At 38.3% G+C, this 19,067-nt stretch overlaps 1 protein-coding gene across 3 annotated transcripts in view; it reads left to right on the top strand.

The window, feature by feature from the left end:
* The first annotated feature begins 4,182 nt into the window (after positions 1-4,182).
* LOC103061946 (amine oxidase [flavin-containing] B-like) overlaps positions 4,183-19,067 on the top strand; it is a 77,346-nt gene continuing 62,461 nt past the window's right edge. For 2 of the 3 annotated variants that reach the window (XR_015796810.1, XM_088144741.1), the window contains exon 1: positions 4,183-4,553. Coding sequence is in view for 2 of the 3 variants with exons in the window: in XM_088144741.1 (XP_088000867.1) it covers positions 4,499-4,553 (55 nt within the window). In the remaining variant the exon portion in view is untranslated. The remainder of the gene's footprint in view (positions 4,554-19,067) is intronic. The other variant, XM_088144740.1, reaches the window with a different exon arrangement.

The raw sequence follows: 19,067 nt of genomic DNA on the forward strand, positions 1-19,067 counted from the left end.
AGGCATGGCTGCTTGTTTTGGCAAAAGAGTATCTGTATCTTTAAAAGATAATACAAGAAGCAACCCTAAGAATGGATGCTTTGGAGTGGAATAGATAGTTGCTAAGCACCAGGGCAGCTGATAACAAAGCAAGGTCTGTGGCTTGCCAATTTCTTATATTAAGGCAGATCTGAAAATGCTTGAGAGATTAAAGCAATCTGTTTTCAGCATACTCATTTGAAGAAAATGAGAGAGAGAGAGAGAGAGAGAGAGGGAGGGAGGGAGAAGGATGGCATTTTGTTTCCACTTTGTTAACTAAATATGTATGTATTATCCATCCATGTCACTGTGGATTTATATTTCATTGATGTGGTTATTGGTGACACTAAAGTAAGGCCATTGTTATTATGACCAGGTCACCATCTAGAGAAGACAATAAAAAATTGGGAACCTTCTGTCTGCAAACTTAGCTTGAAGAAGTAAATGGTCTTCTTTGGGAGCCCTTTAGGATTCCTAAATGCTTTGGACAATATGCAAGAATATCATGATGCCTCCCTCTCTCTCTCCCTCTCTCTTTTGCTCTTGCCATGATATATCAACCGAGCTTTTCCATACGGTGCAGGATTTATTATTTTCAAGCTTGGTCCACTGGACTATCTGCTTCTCATGGAATATAAATGTAGATTAAATACTCACATATGGTCCAGCTTAGACTGTTTCTACATTGCTGAGGACACCAACAACAGAATCAAGCCCTTGTTGCAATTGATTGGATAGGATTCTACCATTTTCTCCTCTGATTACATCAATAATGGTGGTGCAAGAGCTATCACATTTATATGTTGTGTTGTGTTGTGTTTTGTGACTGAGAAAGTCACCTGGGAGAGATTGGTGAGCAGCTGGTTAGGATTATCAATGGCTCTTGCATGGGTAAAATTCCTCTGTTTGAAAAAAAGGTAGTGATTTGATTATTTCCTTCAATGCTCATTAGACATTGTTGGTTTTATTTGATACAAAGTTTATTTGTATATATATATAATAGTAAAATCTAATAGAAACTAAAGTTAAAGAAAGAAAAGAAAATAGAGAGGAGTAGAAAGTACAAGGAAAAAGAAAGAAAAGAAAAAAGAAAAAGAAAAAGAAAAAGAGAAGAGAAAAGAGAAAAATAAGAATATAATAAAAAAATTAAACATATAAAGAAGTGATTTCCAACCTTCATCACAAGAAGTAAAAATAAATTTAGTAACTCTTCACCCTCTCTAAAGTTACAAACATTCATCTCTTCTTCCCATATCCCATCTCTTATCTATAAGCAAATCCATAAAACATAATCTTTTCAATCCTGGTGTCAGCAGAAAGTCCAAAAGGGGTAGCTAGAAGTAACAACTATCTTATTTGAACTTTGATCAAATAAACCAACTGATTATTCCTTCCTTTCACTTCTAACAGTCTTAATCTTTAGTTCATTCAAATACTGTCGTAAGATTTGATTTCTCTTAATTTCTTCTCTGTCCCATCACACAGAGTTCTTCAAGGCTTTAACAAGCCTCTTTTGTAAATCCAGTAGAAAAACATTATTCAAGTCACTCTCTTGGTTTATCATTTGTATTTCCTTTTTAAATGTTAAAACCTCAGCCAGTTTCTTTTGTAGATCCAGTGAAACATCCTTTTCTAAATCAGTCTCTTGGCCTCTCAGTTGTAAAGCCACTGTGGACTCCTCACAGAGAGCACATGTGAGCAATCTTCTGTCCTCTTCTTATCTGGAGAAGTATCAAGGAACCAGTCTACTCACTGGTTCCTTGGTCTTCACCATGGTTGTTGGCTCTCGGTTCATCATACCTCTGCCAGAAGCCCCCATCTATCTTCTATTCTTTACCACCAGGTTCAGAATGAGGTGTAAGACTGAGACAGTCCTGGAAGTGTCAGATAACTGCTTTGAGAGCAGCTGGGAAAATGAGTTCTGACTGAGCTTGTGGCCCTATTTGAATTAGTTTTGCAATTGTGTTGTTTCTTTTCCCTCCCTCAATATTAGTGGAAGACAACTACTGGAAGAATGCTAGCTTTGCTTTAGTGTTCTCACTGAAGTTACTTAGTGAAGTAACAAGTTATTCAAGTTTGGATGTCATCTAACACTTTGCTTATGTGCATGCTAACTCTCATTAAACACTCAGGAACTGCCATCTCTATCATAAAACAATTGGTGCTGGTCTAAATTAAATCTAGGTAAGATGGGTGTGAAGGGTAATTCTCAGATCTTACCGGCATCAATGGGAGATGGATCATGACAGCTGATTTCCTAATTCATATAGTTTCACATTATTTTGCAGTAATTAATAGGGTTTAAAGGGCCAACTATAAACTTACAGGCCTGAATTCTCATACATTAAAATGTAGAGAGCAACCTCTTGGGAGAACAATTTTTAGTTTATCATGGGGCTGCCCTTGAAGATCACTTGGAAGCTACAGGTAATCCAGAATGTGGCAGCATGGAGAGTGATGGACATGCCTCATTATAACCATGTGAACACCACTGCTCTGCAAGCAGCACTAATTACCAGTAGGCTTCTGAGTGCAGTTCAAGATGCTGGTTATTACCTATAAAGCCCCTCATGGTGTAGAGCTGGGTTATGTGAGAACCACCTGTCTTCAGCTGTTTCTGTCCATCTGGTGAGATTGGGCAGAGTGGGCATGCTTTGGGTTCCATCAATTAAACTAGCAGGATCCAGGAAGTCTGCCTTCTCTGTCCTGGCACCTGTCTTATGGAATGAGATCTCTCCAGAGACCTTGATGGTTCCCACCCTGATGATGTTCAGGAAGCTGTTGAAGATCTGAGTGTTTTACCAGGCTTTGGGGTCCACTGATGATGAAGTCCCTGTTGGAAGGGTTTTGGGGTATGTTCTTCAGGCTGTTGGTGAATCTTTCTTTTTTTCTTTTTAACTGTAAGCTGCCCATAATCATCAGAAGTCCAGCAGCCTCCAAATTAAAACAAATAAACAAATATCAGAACTTTGCAAAGTTAAAATCATACCTGAATTAGATAATGTAGAACTCCAACAACATGTTTATTATTATCACATTGCTCTCTGCAAAAAGTTTTGAAATTTTCCAGGGGTCTTTCAATTTGAACATTGCAGCTGGCACTTAACTATCTAATCCTATGCTCTGTTTTTTACCTACAAGTAAATATGCAGAGTGTGTTGCATCTTCCAAAATCCAAAATGGGGATGGGGCTATCCAAATGGTCACAAATGAGCATTCAAGTTCACCAGAATTATTCATTGGGCAAGATGCAAAAATCCAGAAATGGGAAAGAAGCAAATAATAAATTAGACAGGTGCCTAAGTCTGAGATCTGCAGGTGAAAATCAGTCTCAAGAATGCAACTGCCAGTGTTGGTATATTCAGCATCAGTTACACCTTGTCTTTAGAGAAAAAGAAAATGGTTATTTCCTGCCCCTTAGCTTTGAAAATGATCTCCTGTCATGTGTCATGGATAGGGAGCAGAAAATAACAACAACAACAACAACAACTGTAAATCAGCAAAAACAGAGGATAATTTTTGGTGGTTCAGTAGGTGGTAACTGGATTGTGGTCCTACAGTTTTAAATTACTTTTGAAAATTTGGAAAGAAATGACTATTTCCATTATTATCTTGCTATTAGGATTTAATACCAATGTTTACTACATGAAAACATTCTAAGGTTTTGGAAAAGCCATTTCTAAAGATTATAAATTAAATAACATGTTTCTGTGAGAGTCAAATCAAGCAAAGTACTCATTGTATCATAAAGAATCCTACATTCAGTATGAATACACGGAAATGAAGCTGAATGCCCATTGGATTTCAATGGAAGCATGCCTGAGCAATGGTCAGTGGGGTAAAATAGACTGACAGCAGAAAATAACTGGATAGAAATTGGACTGACAGGCTTGTTGTGAAGGAAAGCAATGCAGAGGCGTTTTGTATGGATAAGGAGTGTGTGCACGTGTGCACCTGTGAGTGTAACAGAAGGATGTAGGAGACTGAATCCCTGCTCTGCACTGTTGGCAAGAGTTAGTCCAGTGGTCGGTTTTGCCCTTGGATGGAAACAGCCCCCCGCCTTTCCTCTAGGGGATATTTTAAGAACTTGTTTCCGCCATGAACAGCGCCAGGGCACGCAGACATTCAACAGGTGAAGTCTTCACGTTGTCTGCTTGTCCGGCCGGTTTCCTCTACTGATTTCCTGCCTGGTGGTCGAGCCGTAGGCAGCGGCGTATATCCCTGCCGCCGGCGAACGAAAGGGGAGACTCGAAGGCTTTCGGGCGCCCAGTCCGCTCGGGAGAGGCGCAGTCGCAGCTGAGCGAGACTCGGCCGCCCTTTGCCAGCAGCGGGCGGAGTCCCCCCGCTGAGCAGAGCGAAAGGGTGTGTTGCTCGCCAGGACGGCTGCTCCTGTCACTGTGCCCGGGTGGCAGTCGGCGAGGAGCCTCTGCGGCTGCAGGAACAACCATACGGTTAGAGCCGGAGCCAACGACCAGCCACCATGAGCAGCGACGACAACAAGTACGACGTGATCGTGATCGGAGGAGGCATCTCAGGTAAGCGGGGGCATCAGAGGAGAGGCCAGCGGGAGAGCGAGGGCTCCGCGCTGCTGATGTTCCCGAAGACAAGGCGCTGGAGGACAGAGAAGGCAGGGCGTGGGGCTATCCTGGGGGGATCGGGCCCAAGGTTGGCAGAGCTGGCCTGTGGCTCTTTTCGGCGGAGGGTCGAAGAGATTTTCCGAGGTTTCGTAGTGGGAAGTAGGAAGCATCTCTAGCACGAGAGGCGCCCCTGGCTAGCTCCGGGAGGTGCGCCGTGAGCGCCGTGCCCTGCTCTTGCTCCTGACGCGCAGCTGAACGCCATTCTTCTACCGGAGTGGCAGGCGGAGGCTGTTCTTGGTCATGCTCCCTTTCCTCAACCTTTTCACCAAGAACCCTTTTGTCCGCACGCAACGAATCCGGGATTAACCCGCCACGCAGTAGGAAAGATTAATACGAGAATGGTTGGTTTCAAGCCTTCCCCAAACTGGTGCTCTCGAATCATTTGTACGTTCGGTGCCCCTAATCCCCGAGACAGGTTAGGTCCAACATCTTTGGAGGACACTCTCCAATGCCATCTACATACTTTGTGCAGGCAGAGCTAATGGCCAAAGCTATGAGTATATCTGCATGTACTATACATCTTCCCCCCAAATCCTTCTTGCTATAAGTGCTAGCCATCTGATCTCTAGACCCTAACCTGGAATCAGTCATGAAGCCCTAGGCTGGTAGGACCACCATTTGTTCCAGACACTTGGGCTCCATGTCTTCATTTGTTCTGGTGGAGTCAGTAGAACCAGTACTGCTGAACCCTTACACTCTAGGTTCCTTTAAAATAGTTTCATTTTGTTTCAGCCTGTGGCAGCATTATTCTGTGATGACAAAAAATAAAATAAATATAGCGGAAGGATCAGTGGGAGGTCACACAGTGCTTCTAAATCTCCACTTCTCCGTTTTTGTTCAAAAGAGAAGGACTAGGTGCGGGAGGCTGCTCCCTGGGCTGAGGGAGAAGAAAAGAATGGGGTCGCCTCCCAATTGCTAATTAAAAAAAAAAAAAACCTGATCTCTGATGCTCCTTAATCTTGATCATTACAAAGGAATAATGAGCAAAGGGTGGGACTGTAATCCAAACCAAAACACTCTGTAAGTCTTTCAGTCAGCAGACCTGTATATTTTTCAGCTATCAGGGCATCTTTTGCAAGTCCGTTCCTGGATTCATTTGAGATTCTGGCTAATCCTGCTTTCTTCATGGGAGATCCCGACTGTAAAACAAACTGCCCTTGGGCTTGAAGCATTACGCATTAGGAGGGGGCTCAAAATATACTGAACATGTTTGTTTTAATTATTTAATCTTGCCTTACCATCTGCTTTAATTGTATCTCTGTCATTTTAATGATGCATTGAGCTATTAAGGGTGTGGGTGGCACTAAAATATTCTAAAGCAGTGTTTCTCAACCTTGGTGACTTTTTGAGATACGTGGACTTCAACTCCCAGAAGTCCACGTATCTTAAAGTTACCAAAGTTGAGAAACGCCGCTCTAAAGTAAGTAACAAGCATACCCACATACGTCCCTGCCCCCTCCACATTTGACTTGGATAAGTGAATTCAGTGGGAATGACCTCTGAGGTGGACACACTTAGGTTGGCACTGTCAGTTTCCAAACTGATTTGATAGTGCAATCCAATTGATTTCTATGATTTCTGTGATTCTGAGTCAAGGAACAATTACATTTATCCTCCAAAAAATATGTATAGGATTCAAGTCTACATATTTCTGAATACATAGGCACTCTTAGAACTTTTTCAGTCTAATAATTATTACAAACTCTTTTTGTCATGATTCTTCTGCTTTATTTTATTCATTAAAAACATAATATTAAACGTAATATTAATAATATGATGTTGGATTTCTCCATTCGCTATTATTGTTCCTTTCCTTTGAATTGTGACAATTTGCTAGAGTGTTCATTGTTTGATTAATTATTTGGATCTGACTGGCTCCATAAAGATGCCATATAAACTCTTGGTTTTGGCTTACTTAACTAACCTGCATTTAGTATTCTGCAATACCTTTTTTGACTTGAGTTTCTATATCTTAAATGTGTAACAGGTAGAAATGCAGTTTCTCCTCCATGGCTGCACAGTGATAGAGGAGCTACATCTGACATATTTCTGCTGTGCAATTAGCAAAAGCACAGAACATTTGTCATAAAAATGGCGGCTATATATGTTGGTATCCCCCAACCTAGTGCTCTCTGGGAATTTCCAACATTCCCAGTCAACATTTGGAGGACATTGCTTTGGAAAAGACTAAGACATAAGCACGCTTGCAAGTTAAATTGTTGCTAGCCTAATTTTTTGTTTATTTCTCAGTTGAGGGGATTATGCTGAACAATTATGCTTAACATTCCTCAAGTCCCTCAAGACCTGGCTATGGGATCAGGCCTGGGACTCCCAGGGGACCGGGGAGATTTGGTGATGGCTCCCTTATTAATGTTATGCCCTCCTGTTTTGTGTGCTTTTATATTTTTTTATTTGTAATTGTGTTTATGTATTTATTCTTTTTAATTGTTGTACACTGCCCAGAGTTACTTTGTGTGAGATGGGCAGCTATATAAACATGATAGATAGATAGATAGATAGATAGATAGATAGATAGATAGATAGATAGATAGATAGATAAATAAATAAATAAAATTAGGTTATATAGCAAAACTGGAGAAAGAACTTTAGTGCCAATTAGCTGCTATAAGTTAGTTGGATATTTAAGTAAAATACTGATACTTCTGTGGCAAAACCTTGCAAAAAATTATTTGTACCACTGACTGTTCATTTTTGGCATAATTCTCAGGTTTTGTAATATGTGTTAGCTAAGACATTACACTATTCGGAAAGCATTAGGTAAGCATTCTTAACATTCATTAAAGAAGATTTATAGGACATTGATATGACCTTGGTTGATAATGAACAACTGGAAAAGAAATGCTTAACCAACAATGAAGATTTAGAATATCAGATTTACAACCTTCTGTAATGACACATCAATGCCTCTTAACATTAACTCAAGTCAAGAGTTAAAATAAAAAAAGAAAGGTGTTTCGGTTGGCTAGCAACAGAACGAGCTAAGATTATTAAGTAGCAGATGGAAGTCAAACAAGCCTTTTATCCGATTTTTCCTTCACGGAGATCAGAGTAGCACACAAGGCCTTTTTCATTTAATTTGTACAATAACACAGTGAGATAAGTTTGGTTAAGAGAGAATTACTGGCCAAAGCTCTCTCAGTGAGCTCTATAACTAATTGGGAATTTGAACCTGCTTCCTTTTATCCTAGTCTGGCCTTTCGTTCAAAACACATTCATATATGAAGTTTGAAGTGTCTGGCACATCAGTCTCGGCAGATTAAGTTGAGAAGCTTTAAGCCTAAATCATAGTCCTAGTCTAAGCCCATTTCCTATCTATGAGGGAGGGGTGGATTATGTTTAAAACATAATTCACCCCTCCCTCATAAATGCCTCCATAATAATGGCTATCCACACTACCAATTTATATTCTGTCCCTGTTGTGACTCTCTGCCAGACTGTATTGTCCTGATCTGAGTGTATCAGTCTTTACAGGAATGGTGATTGTTTTTCTCATCTGGCTTCACTGCTGTCTTGCTTTGGCACATCAACTGGAGTAGAATGAATTGGATGGATGGAATGTCATTACACAATTCTGTAATTTCAGGTTTTTATCTCTATTTCTGTAGATTGGCTTGTTGGCCCCCTTTGCCTACATCTCATTAAAATAATGTGACATGAAGAAACTTATGATGGGAACTTCTGAGCATAAACATGTGTTTGACACTTGTTCAAATTACTGAGCAGTGTCAGACAGATTCTAATCCAGATGGGTGTAATTAGAAACACAGAAACCAGGTCAGAAATAGCCACAGAGAGGAGGAAGGCAGACTCTGCTATAGCTGTGTAGAGCTGAATTACTGAAAGTAGCAATCTTGCCTCTTCATTGGGGAAAAGTAATGGAAAGTGACAGATACAGAAAAACTGGCAATCAACAGAAGTCGAATTTGACATCCCTCATTATTTTTAGGTTATTGCAGGGAGGAAAATCAGACCTGCAGAATTAACACTGATGCCATTTAGGAATTGTGCAAATAACACAAATACATTCTTTTCTTTCCCAAATAAAGTAGTGAAGCTGTGCTCTGCTTTCTTCTCTCTGGTTGGAAGCCTGGAGAGAAGTTGATTTTGAAAATAGGGAGCAGGGAGTGACAGGTCTGAAAAGAATTTAGAAAGCAAAATGCTGATGAATGGAAAAAGCAAATACTGTGAGGCAAAACAGTGGAGGGGGGGGGGCTGCTCACATTTCTCACACACATCCAGTCCACATCTGGTCACATCTGCAGTACATCACCAGAGGTTACCTCTAGGATAATGTGTTGTGAAACTCCATAAATATTATATATCTTAAAGCTATGCTGGGACAGTCAGATTAAGAGGAAAACTAGTTTTATTCCGGGATACAAGGTGATGATATAATTCTAACAAAATCATGAGCTTCAGTATCACAATCTCATGGGGGAACTTTGGGGTTGTCAAACCGTTGTGGTACCACTCAAAAATACCACTAGGGAAAGAGCCTAAGATAGATAGCCCATTCACTACAGCATACTGGTATTTTAAAAATCCAGCAGCTGCTTCTGGGCCAAAAGAACAGCAACAAAGCATCATGAGAAAGCACAAAAGATAGACACTCGGGAGAGACACCTTGGAATCTCAGAGACTCCCTTCCTGCTATTTTATGCTGAGGTTTGGGCACTTTCAATAATTTATGGTTTTATTTATGCATTTTCTTGCGCAAGCCAATATACTGCTGGTCTGCTTTTGCATCTACATAAGACTTCTTACCTTACTAATCGAAATGCTAACTAACATTGATACAGCATACAATTCTGAGATAATTTTTAGATTAGTCATTGACCACTATCCTTAATAATAACATTAACGTGAATGTTTAATTTAGGAATTAGAACTGGTAGACTTTATTATGTGGTATGGTTACAGTGATATTCTTATTCAGGGAGAAAATACTATAGAGATTCTATTATCAGTGAATTCATGGCACTCCCATGCAGCCAAGTGATTGGATGTTATAAGATTTCTGTTTTGGAGGATTTCTAGGGAAAGTTCAATAACTATCCGCCAGAGATTATTTAGAAAAAGGATGGTCCAAGTTCTCATTCTCTGGAGTGATTCAAGTTTTCAGTGATGGCCTTCATGGTCAGTTGGTATTATTTAACAATAACGTTAGACGCCCAAGCACTATTTGCATGCAGCATGGCTATTTAGAAATTGTCAAAGAAGACCAAGATTAACATGGGCTAATTATTGCTGCAAATTTAGAAACAATTAATATACAGTAATGTAAATAAAATAATTGAAGTATGTGAAACCAATTAAATAAAAGTAACAATTTACCTTTTGGTAACAGACATAGAAATGCTGTGATGTATGCGGCTGCCTTTTCAACTTGTTCTCCAGGAGAAATAATGGCTTTTTTAAAAGAAAAAAAATTACCGGGGCCAGATAGTTCTACAAACTGAGGACTGCCCTAAAGCTTTATGCCAGAGGGCACAACTTGGTCCAAGTCCAGCATCTCACTTGAATTTTGAATTCTATGATATGAGAGTCACACTCCAAAAATGAGTAAGCAGGACTGGGGCAAAACCCAGTTTGATTTGACTTTACTTACATTTAATTATTCTCAAATCATATATTTAATAATTGTCTAAATTAATAAATGTCCTACTTACATTTGATTATTCCCAAGTCATCTATTTAATAATTGTCCTAATTCATCACATTAAAATACTATGTGGTGACAATGTTTGGAGATCTTGGGCTGCATCCATAGCTTTTCTTTTGAGAACAGCAGACAACCCGGGGATCTCTAGTTATGTAGCTCTCTTTACACCAAAGTTCAGCAATCTGTTGCTAATGAATGCCAAGTCACCTTCCAATCCCCAAAGAAGTATCCTGAACCCCCCCCCCCCCACACACACAGATGAAAAAGAAGAAAAAATATCTCAGTGTACAAAAATACTGAAATCTTGTCAGGTTCTGCATTTTGGGCCAAAATTGCACAACTTCTTGACAAATTTATGGATTTTGCTTTATGTATGGTAGGAAGGAAGGACCCGGTGCCTCAAAAGATATGCCAACTTCTGCTTTACAGTACATGGACAGGACTGTCATGAGAATAGTAAGTGAACTAGCAAAGGTAGGCAGGACTTTGGAACCAGGGTGCTTGAGAATTTATTTTGAATTTCCCTTGGTGGTGTTTTTGAGCCTATTTTACTGCTGGAGATGGTGAGTGAACTATTGATAGTGCTTCTGTTACACATCTGTCCATCACTCTGAAGCTTCCCTGAACACTCACACTTCCTAATCTTAAAATAACAGAAAGAAACAAAGACTCAGGCCTGTAGCCAGCTTAACCATTTGAGGAAGGCATATAAAAAATGGAGGGAAGCTTATCTGTTTTTTTAAAAGAATAACATTTAGGGGAAAGAGAAAGCATAGGGGTTTGAAACAGTTCCCTCATGAATTTAATTGAAGTGTGGGAAACTTGGAAGACCCCCCAGGGAAATGTCTATACAATGAAACACAAAACCGTGATATACTTCCCTTGGCCACCTTGAAACTAAATGCATGCAAGAATTCCACTCTCCTAGGAAAAGTTGATTGAAATTCTCTCTTCCTTACAAGACATTTCAAAAACGAATTCTCTTTCACTGAATTGAATGAGAACTGGTAGAATTTTTTTTTTCCCTGCATAGCATTAGCTTTTGAAAAGACAGTTGAGGCTATCTTGGAAGTAATTCAACTTGCTGCCTCACATGACAAAGCTGGATTACTTACTTATAAGTTCTGTTCTGCTGATTTTTTGACTCCAGTGTTATATTACACAATGATTTAAGCCTAGGCCAGTATTCCACAACCTTCAATAGTGAACTGTAATTCTCAGCATTCCCAGCCATTAGGCTAATGACCTAGCTGGTTGGGAATTCTGGGTTCCCGACTAGCACTTCTGCAGGGTAGCAGACTGAGATGAGTGTGGGGGCATACATACATACACAGAGAGACCCATATCTATGTATATTAGACAAACACATGTACAGAAGACAAATGAGAGTAAGGGAATAAGAGAGAGAACACCATGTTCTTTGTTATTCTATCTCTTGCATAAACGTATGCAATCTTTTTGGACTTTTATTGAAAGTAGATTATTTATTACTAATCCTACTCCACCCATGGTTGTGAAAGGCCTGGTTTATAATAAATTTATCACTTTATATTGCTATGGTGTGCTTCTTCTCTTACTTTTTTAATCATTAATATTTGTGATTGTAATTTTTTGAATCCTAGTACAAATACTAGTTTGGATATTATGAGAAATTAGTAGCCAGTCATTAAAGTTTCAAACTAAGTAACTAATATACCACATACTTTATACATCACCTTATGTGCCACATAGTTAATATATCAAATATACCAATATTGTGAGGTGATCAGCCTTTTCCCATCTATCCTCCAAGTGATTCTTGTAAATTTTTTTTTTTAAGTGAAACCTTGCTTCTGTTGAAATTAACAATTTGAAAAATAATCATCTCTGTCTGAAAAAAGAAAATTAATATGTTTATTAATTGACAGATTTGTCTGAATATATGATAAATCTATAGTTTAAAAAAATACTTGGGCTTTAAATACATATGAATTATTTGGGTTTTAAAAATATTTTGTATAAAACAGGAGACTTCTGGGGAAGAAATGGCGAACTGATATTTCTTTTCTTTTTCTCTACTATATTCTTATTTTTTCTTTCTTTTCTATTTTTATTTCTATTTTTTCTTTCTTTTCTGCACTATTTTTTGTTTTTATTCTTTTTTAAAGTTTGTATCAGTTTTATCCTTTTAATTGTAATTTTTAATAAAATTACTATAATAAAAAAGATAGTTAACAGGCAATTTCCTAAAGTGATTAGAAAGTGAGGCTTAACAAACTTAAGTGTCCTTTAAAAATCTCCACTATGATTGTGAGCAAAATAGCTGATCCCTTCATCTCCCAGCGTTCAAACTCATGCAAAACTGTTGTCCTGTGGTCTCCTCATGAGGAGCAGCCATCTAAAGCACATATAAACAATTTCCCATCCTCTCCTTAGCTGGAGAGTTTCCAAGGGACCGGTCTACTCGCTGGTTCCTTAGTCTTTGTCACGGTCATTGGCTCCACTTTTGCAGAGACATCTTCAGTTCACCTTACTTCCCCCAGAAGTTGAACCTGATAGGATTCTCATGAAGAAAAAAGGAAGAGCACCATGTAGATCACCATGAGCTCCTCAGAGAAAAAAACTGGGAAAATAATTCTTTACACTCAAATGTCTTTATTTTTATGTTTCTGACGCTCCCTGCCAGCTTCCTACAAGCAAAGTCAATGGGGAAGCTGGCAGCAAATTGCTCCCACTCCCACTGCTTTTTTGGCCTTGGTCATTCTGTTTGTCTGTTTAGGTAAAGAAATATCTCTGAAATGATGACCCAGTGGGTCACGGGTGGTCTAGTTGAATATAGATCTGGTATTTAAGAATTCTAATCATTTTTTGTTGTAATATGATGTTGTCTGTCATCTTTGCTCCTGACATTTTTTACCCCAAGAGGTGATGAAATTTTCAGTGATTTGTGGCATGAAGCCTACAGTTACTTAAGCCACAAGTAAATTGCTTTTTGTCCCCATACAAAAATGAAATCTCTGATAGGGGCCTAAATTGTGTAAGCTTTATCATCAATGTTGACTGTGCTTAAAACAGCTGATATCATCCCTTCCCATGAAGAATAAATAACTCAGTTCTCTGACTTACTAGCTGCTTTATATATTTCTAGAATACAGCCTTTTTTCTGCCCCCCCCCCTTTTTTTTTACTGCTTTGCCTTTTTTTGTGAGGAAGAAATGTCAACTGAATATTGCTAAGCATGGTTCCTGTCACTGATGTCTTCTGAGGACAATTGTCTAGCAATATTTGTACTTGTTGAAAGGTGAAAACAGTGTTACGTTCTTATCAGTTTATTGGGCCATGAGAATAAATAAATTTTGTCAGCATGTCACAATGGCTTCTGGTCAAAGGCTGATTTTGATTTTACTAGTAATGCTTCACAAAGTTGGTAACCTTACATTTACTCAACATGACAAACAGAACTTTGTGCATAACTGAACATTACTTAGAGTAGTGTTTCTCAACCTCAGCAACTTTAAGATGAGTGGACTTCAACTCCCAGAATTCCCCAGACAGCATGCTGGGAGTTGCATTCCACCCATTGTTAAACACCTCACTAAGGACTTTCAAAGCGTGTGGGTGGGTATATCTGAATATACATTGTTACATATAATATCCTTCTCTGTATTACCCATTGTCTTTCTTCTCTCTATATGTTACACAGAGAGAAAGAGAACACATATGAAAGGGGAAGGGGACAGAGTAATTTTCCCATTATGTATTTTTATTCTCTTCTCTCTTATCAGAGGTGAGATTGAGATTATTTTAGAGTTATTTCACTCCTATTATTCTCTTCTGATTTGTCTTTTCCTAACAGTATTGGCAAGGGGAAAAAAAGCCTTTCTAAATTTAATGTGGATGCTACAGAAAATAAGCATCTCAGGCATGAGAATTTTCAAGAGTTAACATCAGTAATACTAATTTGAGAGTATATATACCACTTCTGTTTCCATTTATATTGTTATTTAGTGGGCAAATCTGATAACTTTATTTGAAAAACTTACATGGCTCTGAAACACCCATTAAGATTAGCATTTTTCTAATTGTCATTCCTCGAACATCTCTAACTCAGTAGCTTATGCGAAATACCAGTTCACCTTGTCCCCCTCAGTATTGGTGCTGTATACCAGTTCAAGATAACATATGCTGATGGGAAGCACAAATGATACACTGAGCATAACATGCATGGCCTCTGAAAACCCACCTGTCAATCCAAGTTATATCTGAATCAAAAAAGTGTCTCTCATACTTAATGTAACACAGTATTTTTACTGAAAGAAGTTCAGGGTGCAATTCTCTGATCTCTGGGACAGTGTTCCAGGGGTCACCTAACTATTTAGTAGGCCTGACAGTGGGGGAAAGGGCAGTTGAGGGCTTGTCCCCCTACATTTTCTCCCTCCCCATTTTGTATGGGGTACAATGAGAAACTAGGGGCAAACAAAAACCTCCACTTGAATGCAGCCAATTAACTATTATGAGAGTTTTCTCTCTTGATCAGGGCTTCCGGGGATCTTTTTTTTTTTTTTTAACTAACATGTTCTGTGGCCTGAAAAAGTCTGAAAACCTCTAGTGTTTCTCAACCTTGGCAATTTAATGTTGGACTTCAAATCCCAGAATTCCCTAGCCAGCATACTCATGCTTTCCCAGGAATTCTGGGAGTGGAAGTCCACACATCGTCAAGTTGCCAACATTGGGAAACGTTGGTCTAGACTACAGTGCTGGTATTCCCTGGATGTGTCCAAGTAGTAAACAGGCCTGTTTAGAAAAGGTCAGCAAGGTGCTACCACCTACTGAAGCAGGCCCATTATACTACAGTATTTCAGGTAGACTTCTTTCTTTCATGCATCTTCTGACCTGTCATTCACAGCTGCTATTTATACATGGTTTAAACAGGTCAGATAAGGTCTGCTTGGCTTACAATGCTGTGAAGCAGCTGATCAAATAGTTCATGCCACACACTGTAATTGCCTGCACAGCTTATACACATCAAGATCAATTAGATTTTAATTCCTGCCAAGGAACTATCAGGTACCGAAGCAAGTTACACAATCTTTTTTTCATATAGCTGTTTCCTGAGGCATGAGACCAAATTACAGGATGTAATACTATGAATTCAATAGAATTCAACACTCTATCCATCTTTCTCTCTTGCTCTCTCTTTTTTCATTGCTTTATAGCGGGATCTATATTCTCACCCTTCAATAGAGGCAATCTGAATAACGATGAGTCAGAAAATAGCTTAGGCCCTCCCAACCACCCATCCACTTCATTTTTTCCAAACTAAATGAATCCTTTGTTTCCCACTGAACGTACTTTTTAAGATGGATATAATAAATGCATTCATGGCAGAAACAGAATAGCGGCCACCGTCTCTATCCTGGAAAAGTCAAGGTTTTAAATTGCTAGAGGAGTATGCGCACATTGTGCAAATTTCTCACTTCAACTATTCCTATGTCTGATATAGAAAAAGTATTAGAACCAGGTGAAGAGAAGGAGACATAAAAGGATACGATTAGTGAATACATTCCATTTTGCCCTTTGTTATAAATACATATGTAAGAGACATCATAGGTTTATTCTGTGTGCAGTTGTTCAGTTCAACATATATAAGACTAAGAGTGGTATCCATAGCTATAATTCCTATGTTACTCCTCTCCCCCCAGCATGCATATGTATGTAGATGTACAAAATACATATTTCAAGGAGCAATGCATCCTGGACTAATTTTGTAATTTTTGACATTTGAAATTAACTATTAAAAACTGCATGCATTATCATCTGAAACTAAACTATTGACTGATTTTATTGCAATTCATTGTTCCTGTTACTGATGAGCTGATAGAGAAATTAATAATGTAATAGAAATCAAAGTAAAATACTGACTTTAAAAAATGCTCATTAGAATATTCACTGGTTTATTCCCCCCCAAAAATTCTCTCATGAGAAATGATGGACATGATTGTTTTCTTTTTAAGTATTCAATCATATGGACAAAAAATAGTAAACTTTTTTTTCATTCTCTCTGTTCTTTTCTCATTGACCATGAGGTCCTTGGACTATTAGTTTCTGATCACAAGCCTGCTGTCACCTTCCTGCCCCCTCTTTCTGCAACATTTTACTTGTAAATATTTAATAAAGACTGTACATCTTCCAAGAACTTTAAAAAAACAATCTGGATACTGAGGAATGGAATGTGAAACTGAGCAGTTCTAGTGCCACCTATTAACAGAGACGTAGCTGGCTATTGAACAGGAACAGAGGTAAAGGTGCCTAATGCCAAGTTCAATATCTCACTAGGAGTTCAGTAATCTGATTATTTGTATTGTGTTTACAGCTGTAATGATCCCAATGCTATTAAATCCAAATCTCAGGCAATGTAATGTAATCAATGGATATTAGGGCTATGGGGGAAAAAAACCTAAGCTTAGGGGAATTGTCTTTCTTAGCTGCAAATAAAAAGGGTTGTCCTATTTGGTTCTCTCATTAGGCATCACATGCTTTTAAGTGTCTCTGCAAAGATAATGTTTGTGCTTTCAAGGAAGTGTTTGACTCAAATGTTAAGGCAGTATGTAAGAGATATAACCAAGCCTGGTTTTGATCACAGAGGCAACTGGACTGGACTCACAGTACATTTATCAGAAAAGTCTTTGATAAAATATGCTGATCCTGTAAGGTTCCTCTTAACAGGGCTAGGGAACCTGGGGCTCACCACATAGTAATGTACTTGATAGGACAATGAGTCTGCACTCAAATAATTATTTGTGTAATGGGGAAGGGCATATTTACTGATAAGACAAAACCTTTGAAGACAAAGGGATGAGTGGAAGGTGCAAACAGCCACAGCTTCTGCAATAAAGAATGGATGACTCTGAAGATTAGTTATTGTTTGGGAGGGGCTGCTTCCCTGGTTAAGTAACCTGCCCAGACATTACAAATAACTTTTCTTTCCTATTCCTTCTCTATCCGGATACTTCTTCCTTGTACCTCTTCTCCTTCCAGTTTTGATCCTCCCTTTCTCTTCCTTCCCTTCTCTCTACAGATTATAGGAAAAAAGTATCCATGCTTTTTGCTTTCTTCTCTTTTCCTGTTTCTTCTGGAAGGGCAGAAGGGAATATATACATACGTATTTGATGTGTTCTGTTTGGGACAGTCAGTTGTATAGGTGAGACAGAGATATACAGAGGGGAATCAATTAATTTGATTGATTGGCTCACTTGGATTAGTTTCAGCTAAAGTTGGCAACTTGGGTTGGGCACTGCATAGCATTTTGTCTATATAGGCAATGTTTTCTGTTTCTCCTCTTCATTTTTAGAAGGGTTGTCCTAACGATCTTTCTTTTGGGTGCATGTATAAGCCTCAATTTCCAGCTTATCAGACAGATAGCATCACTTGTCACACAAAGCAATTGGTTTGCTAAGTTATTTCCATAGGAGGCATGTAACCTAAATGTCCTTGAGATAGAACAAATAATAGTTACACATATGAGACCACTATTAATTACATTCTGTTGCATCATTTGAGTATGTCAACTTTTTACAGTTATACTGCTGTGAGTGTAGCTTCCCACTTCAATTTTTTCATGATTTCTTTTTAATGTCTAGATAAGGCATTAGATACTTTATTAAGCATACTAGTGGCTATTAATTAAAACCCCGTGTATGAAAATAATCTGGAGAATAAGCTCTGCCTCTAAGATTTTAAAACTGATGATTGTTGCCTGCTGTTTAGTTGAACTTTAAAAAAATAAAATTCTTTATTATATTGTAAGAGTTGCTTTGAAGGAACAGAGGAAATACAAATGTCATCTGCTTCCCTTTCCCATAATATTTAGAGTATCCTTACCTAAACTTCTACAATTCCCCTATATAGAAATGCATGCATCTCAAATATAGGGACAAAATGCAAACCAGTTTCCCAAGAGTGTAAAATATGTGTGAGCTGTTTTGCAATTTCTGAATAAGTGCAGGAAAGAAAGCACAGATTTCTTGCATACTTTCTGTTCACTTCATTAAAATGTATGAAGCTGCTCTGGGTCCTTGAACAGTTCAAAGAAGATAGATTATCTTTCAGTTTAAAGCTGCCAGAAGATTGGGAAACATTTTTTTTAGGAAGTTGACCTGTGGAAAAAATCAGTCAAGTATTCTGAACTGATAGTGATCTGAGTTACAACCAAAGAGATCCAAATCTAGCACCAAAAATGGGTGGAATTTGCAATTTAGTAGCATTGCATAACTTTATGTTGTACTGTACAATTCTTTTCTTATTAATCTCTAAAGTGGAAGATAAAACAATTCCTGGAAGACTGATTAGGAGAGCAAGGGTGGGTCAGCAGTGTTACGAAGCATTAGAAGATTCCGAAGGCTACATAAAATTAGTCTGAAGTTACATCTTCCCAATGCATCTCAATTTTGTCTAGTATTGTAAATAATATGTAGTTATCCAAGAACCTAAACTAATGTTTGTGGCTCATGCATGGAAAAATGAAGTAACTTAAAGCTATTCTTCAACTATCTTTTAATGCTTTCTTTTAATTTTCTTTCATTACATGTTTAGGGAGTCAATTAAATTTTATTTATGGTCATAGACCAGAATTTTGTATAAAACATCAAACAACAAAACGTATAATATAATAAAATTAAAATAAATGCATAGCTATTTCCCTTCTAATATGGAAATAATCTGTCAGAACTTAATTATTCCCAGAGTTTCCTT

Source organism: Python bivittatus, unplaced genomic scaffold (genome assembly GCF_059951505.1).
Source record: "Python bivittatus isolate LINGU-HERP-01145 unplaced genomic scaffold, Pbiv_v1 ctg000350_np1212, whole genome shotgun sequence".
NCBI classification, from domain to species: domain Eukaryota; kingdom Metazoa; phylum Chordata; class Lepidosauria; order Squamata; family Pythonidae; genus Python; species Python bivittatus.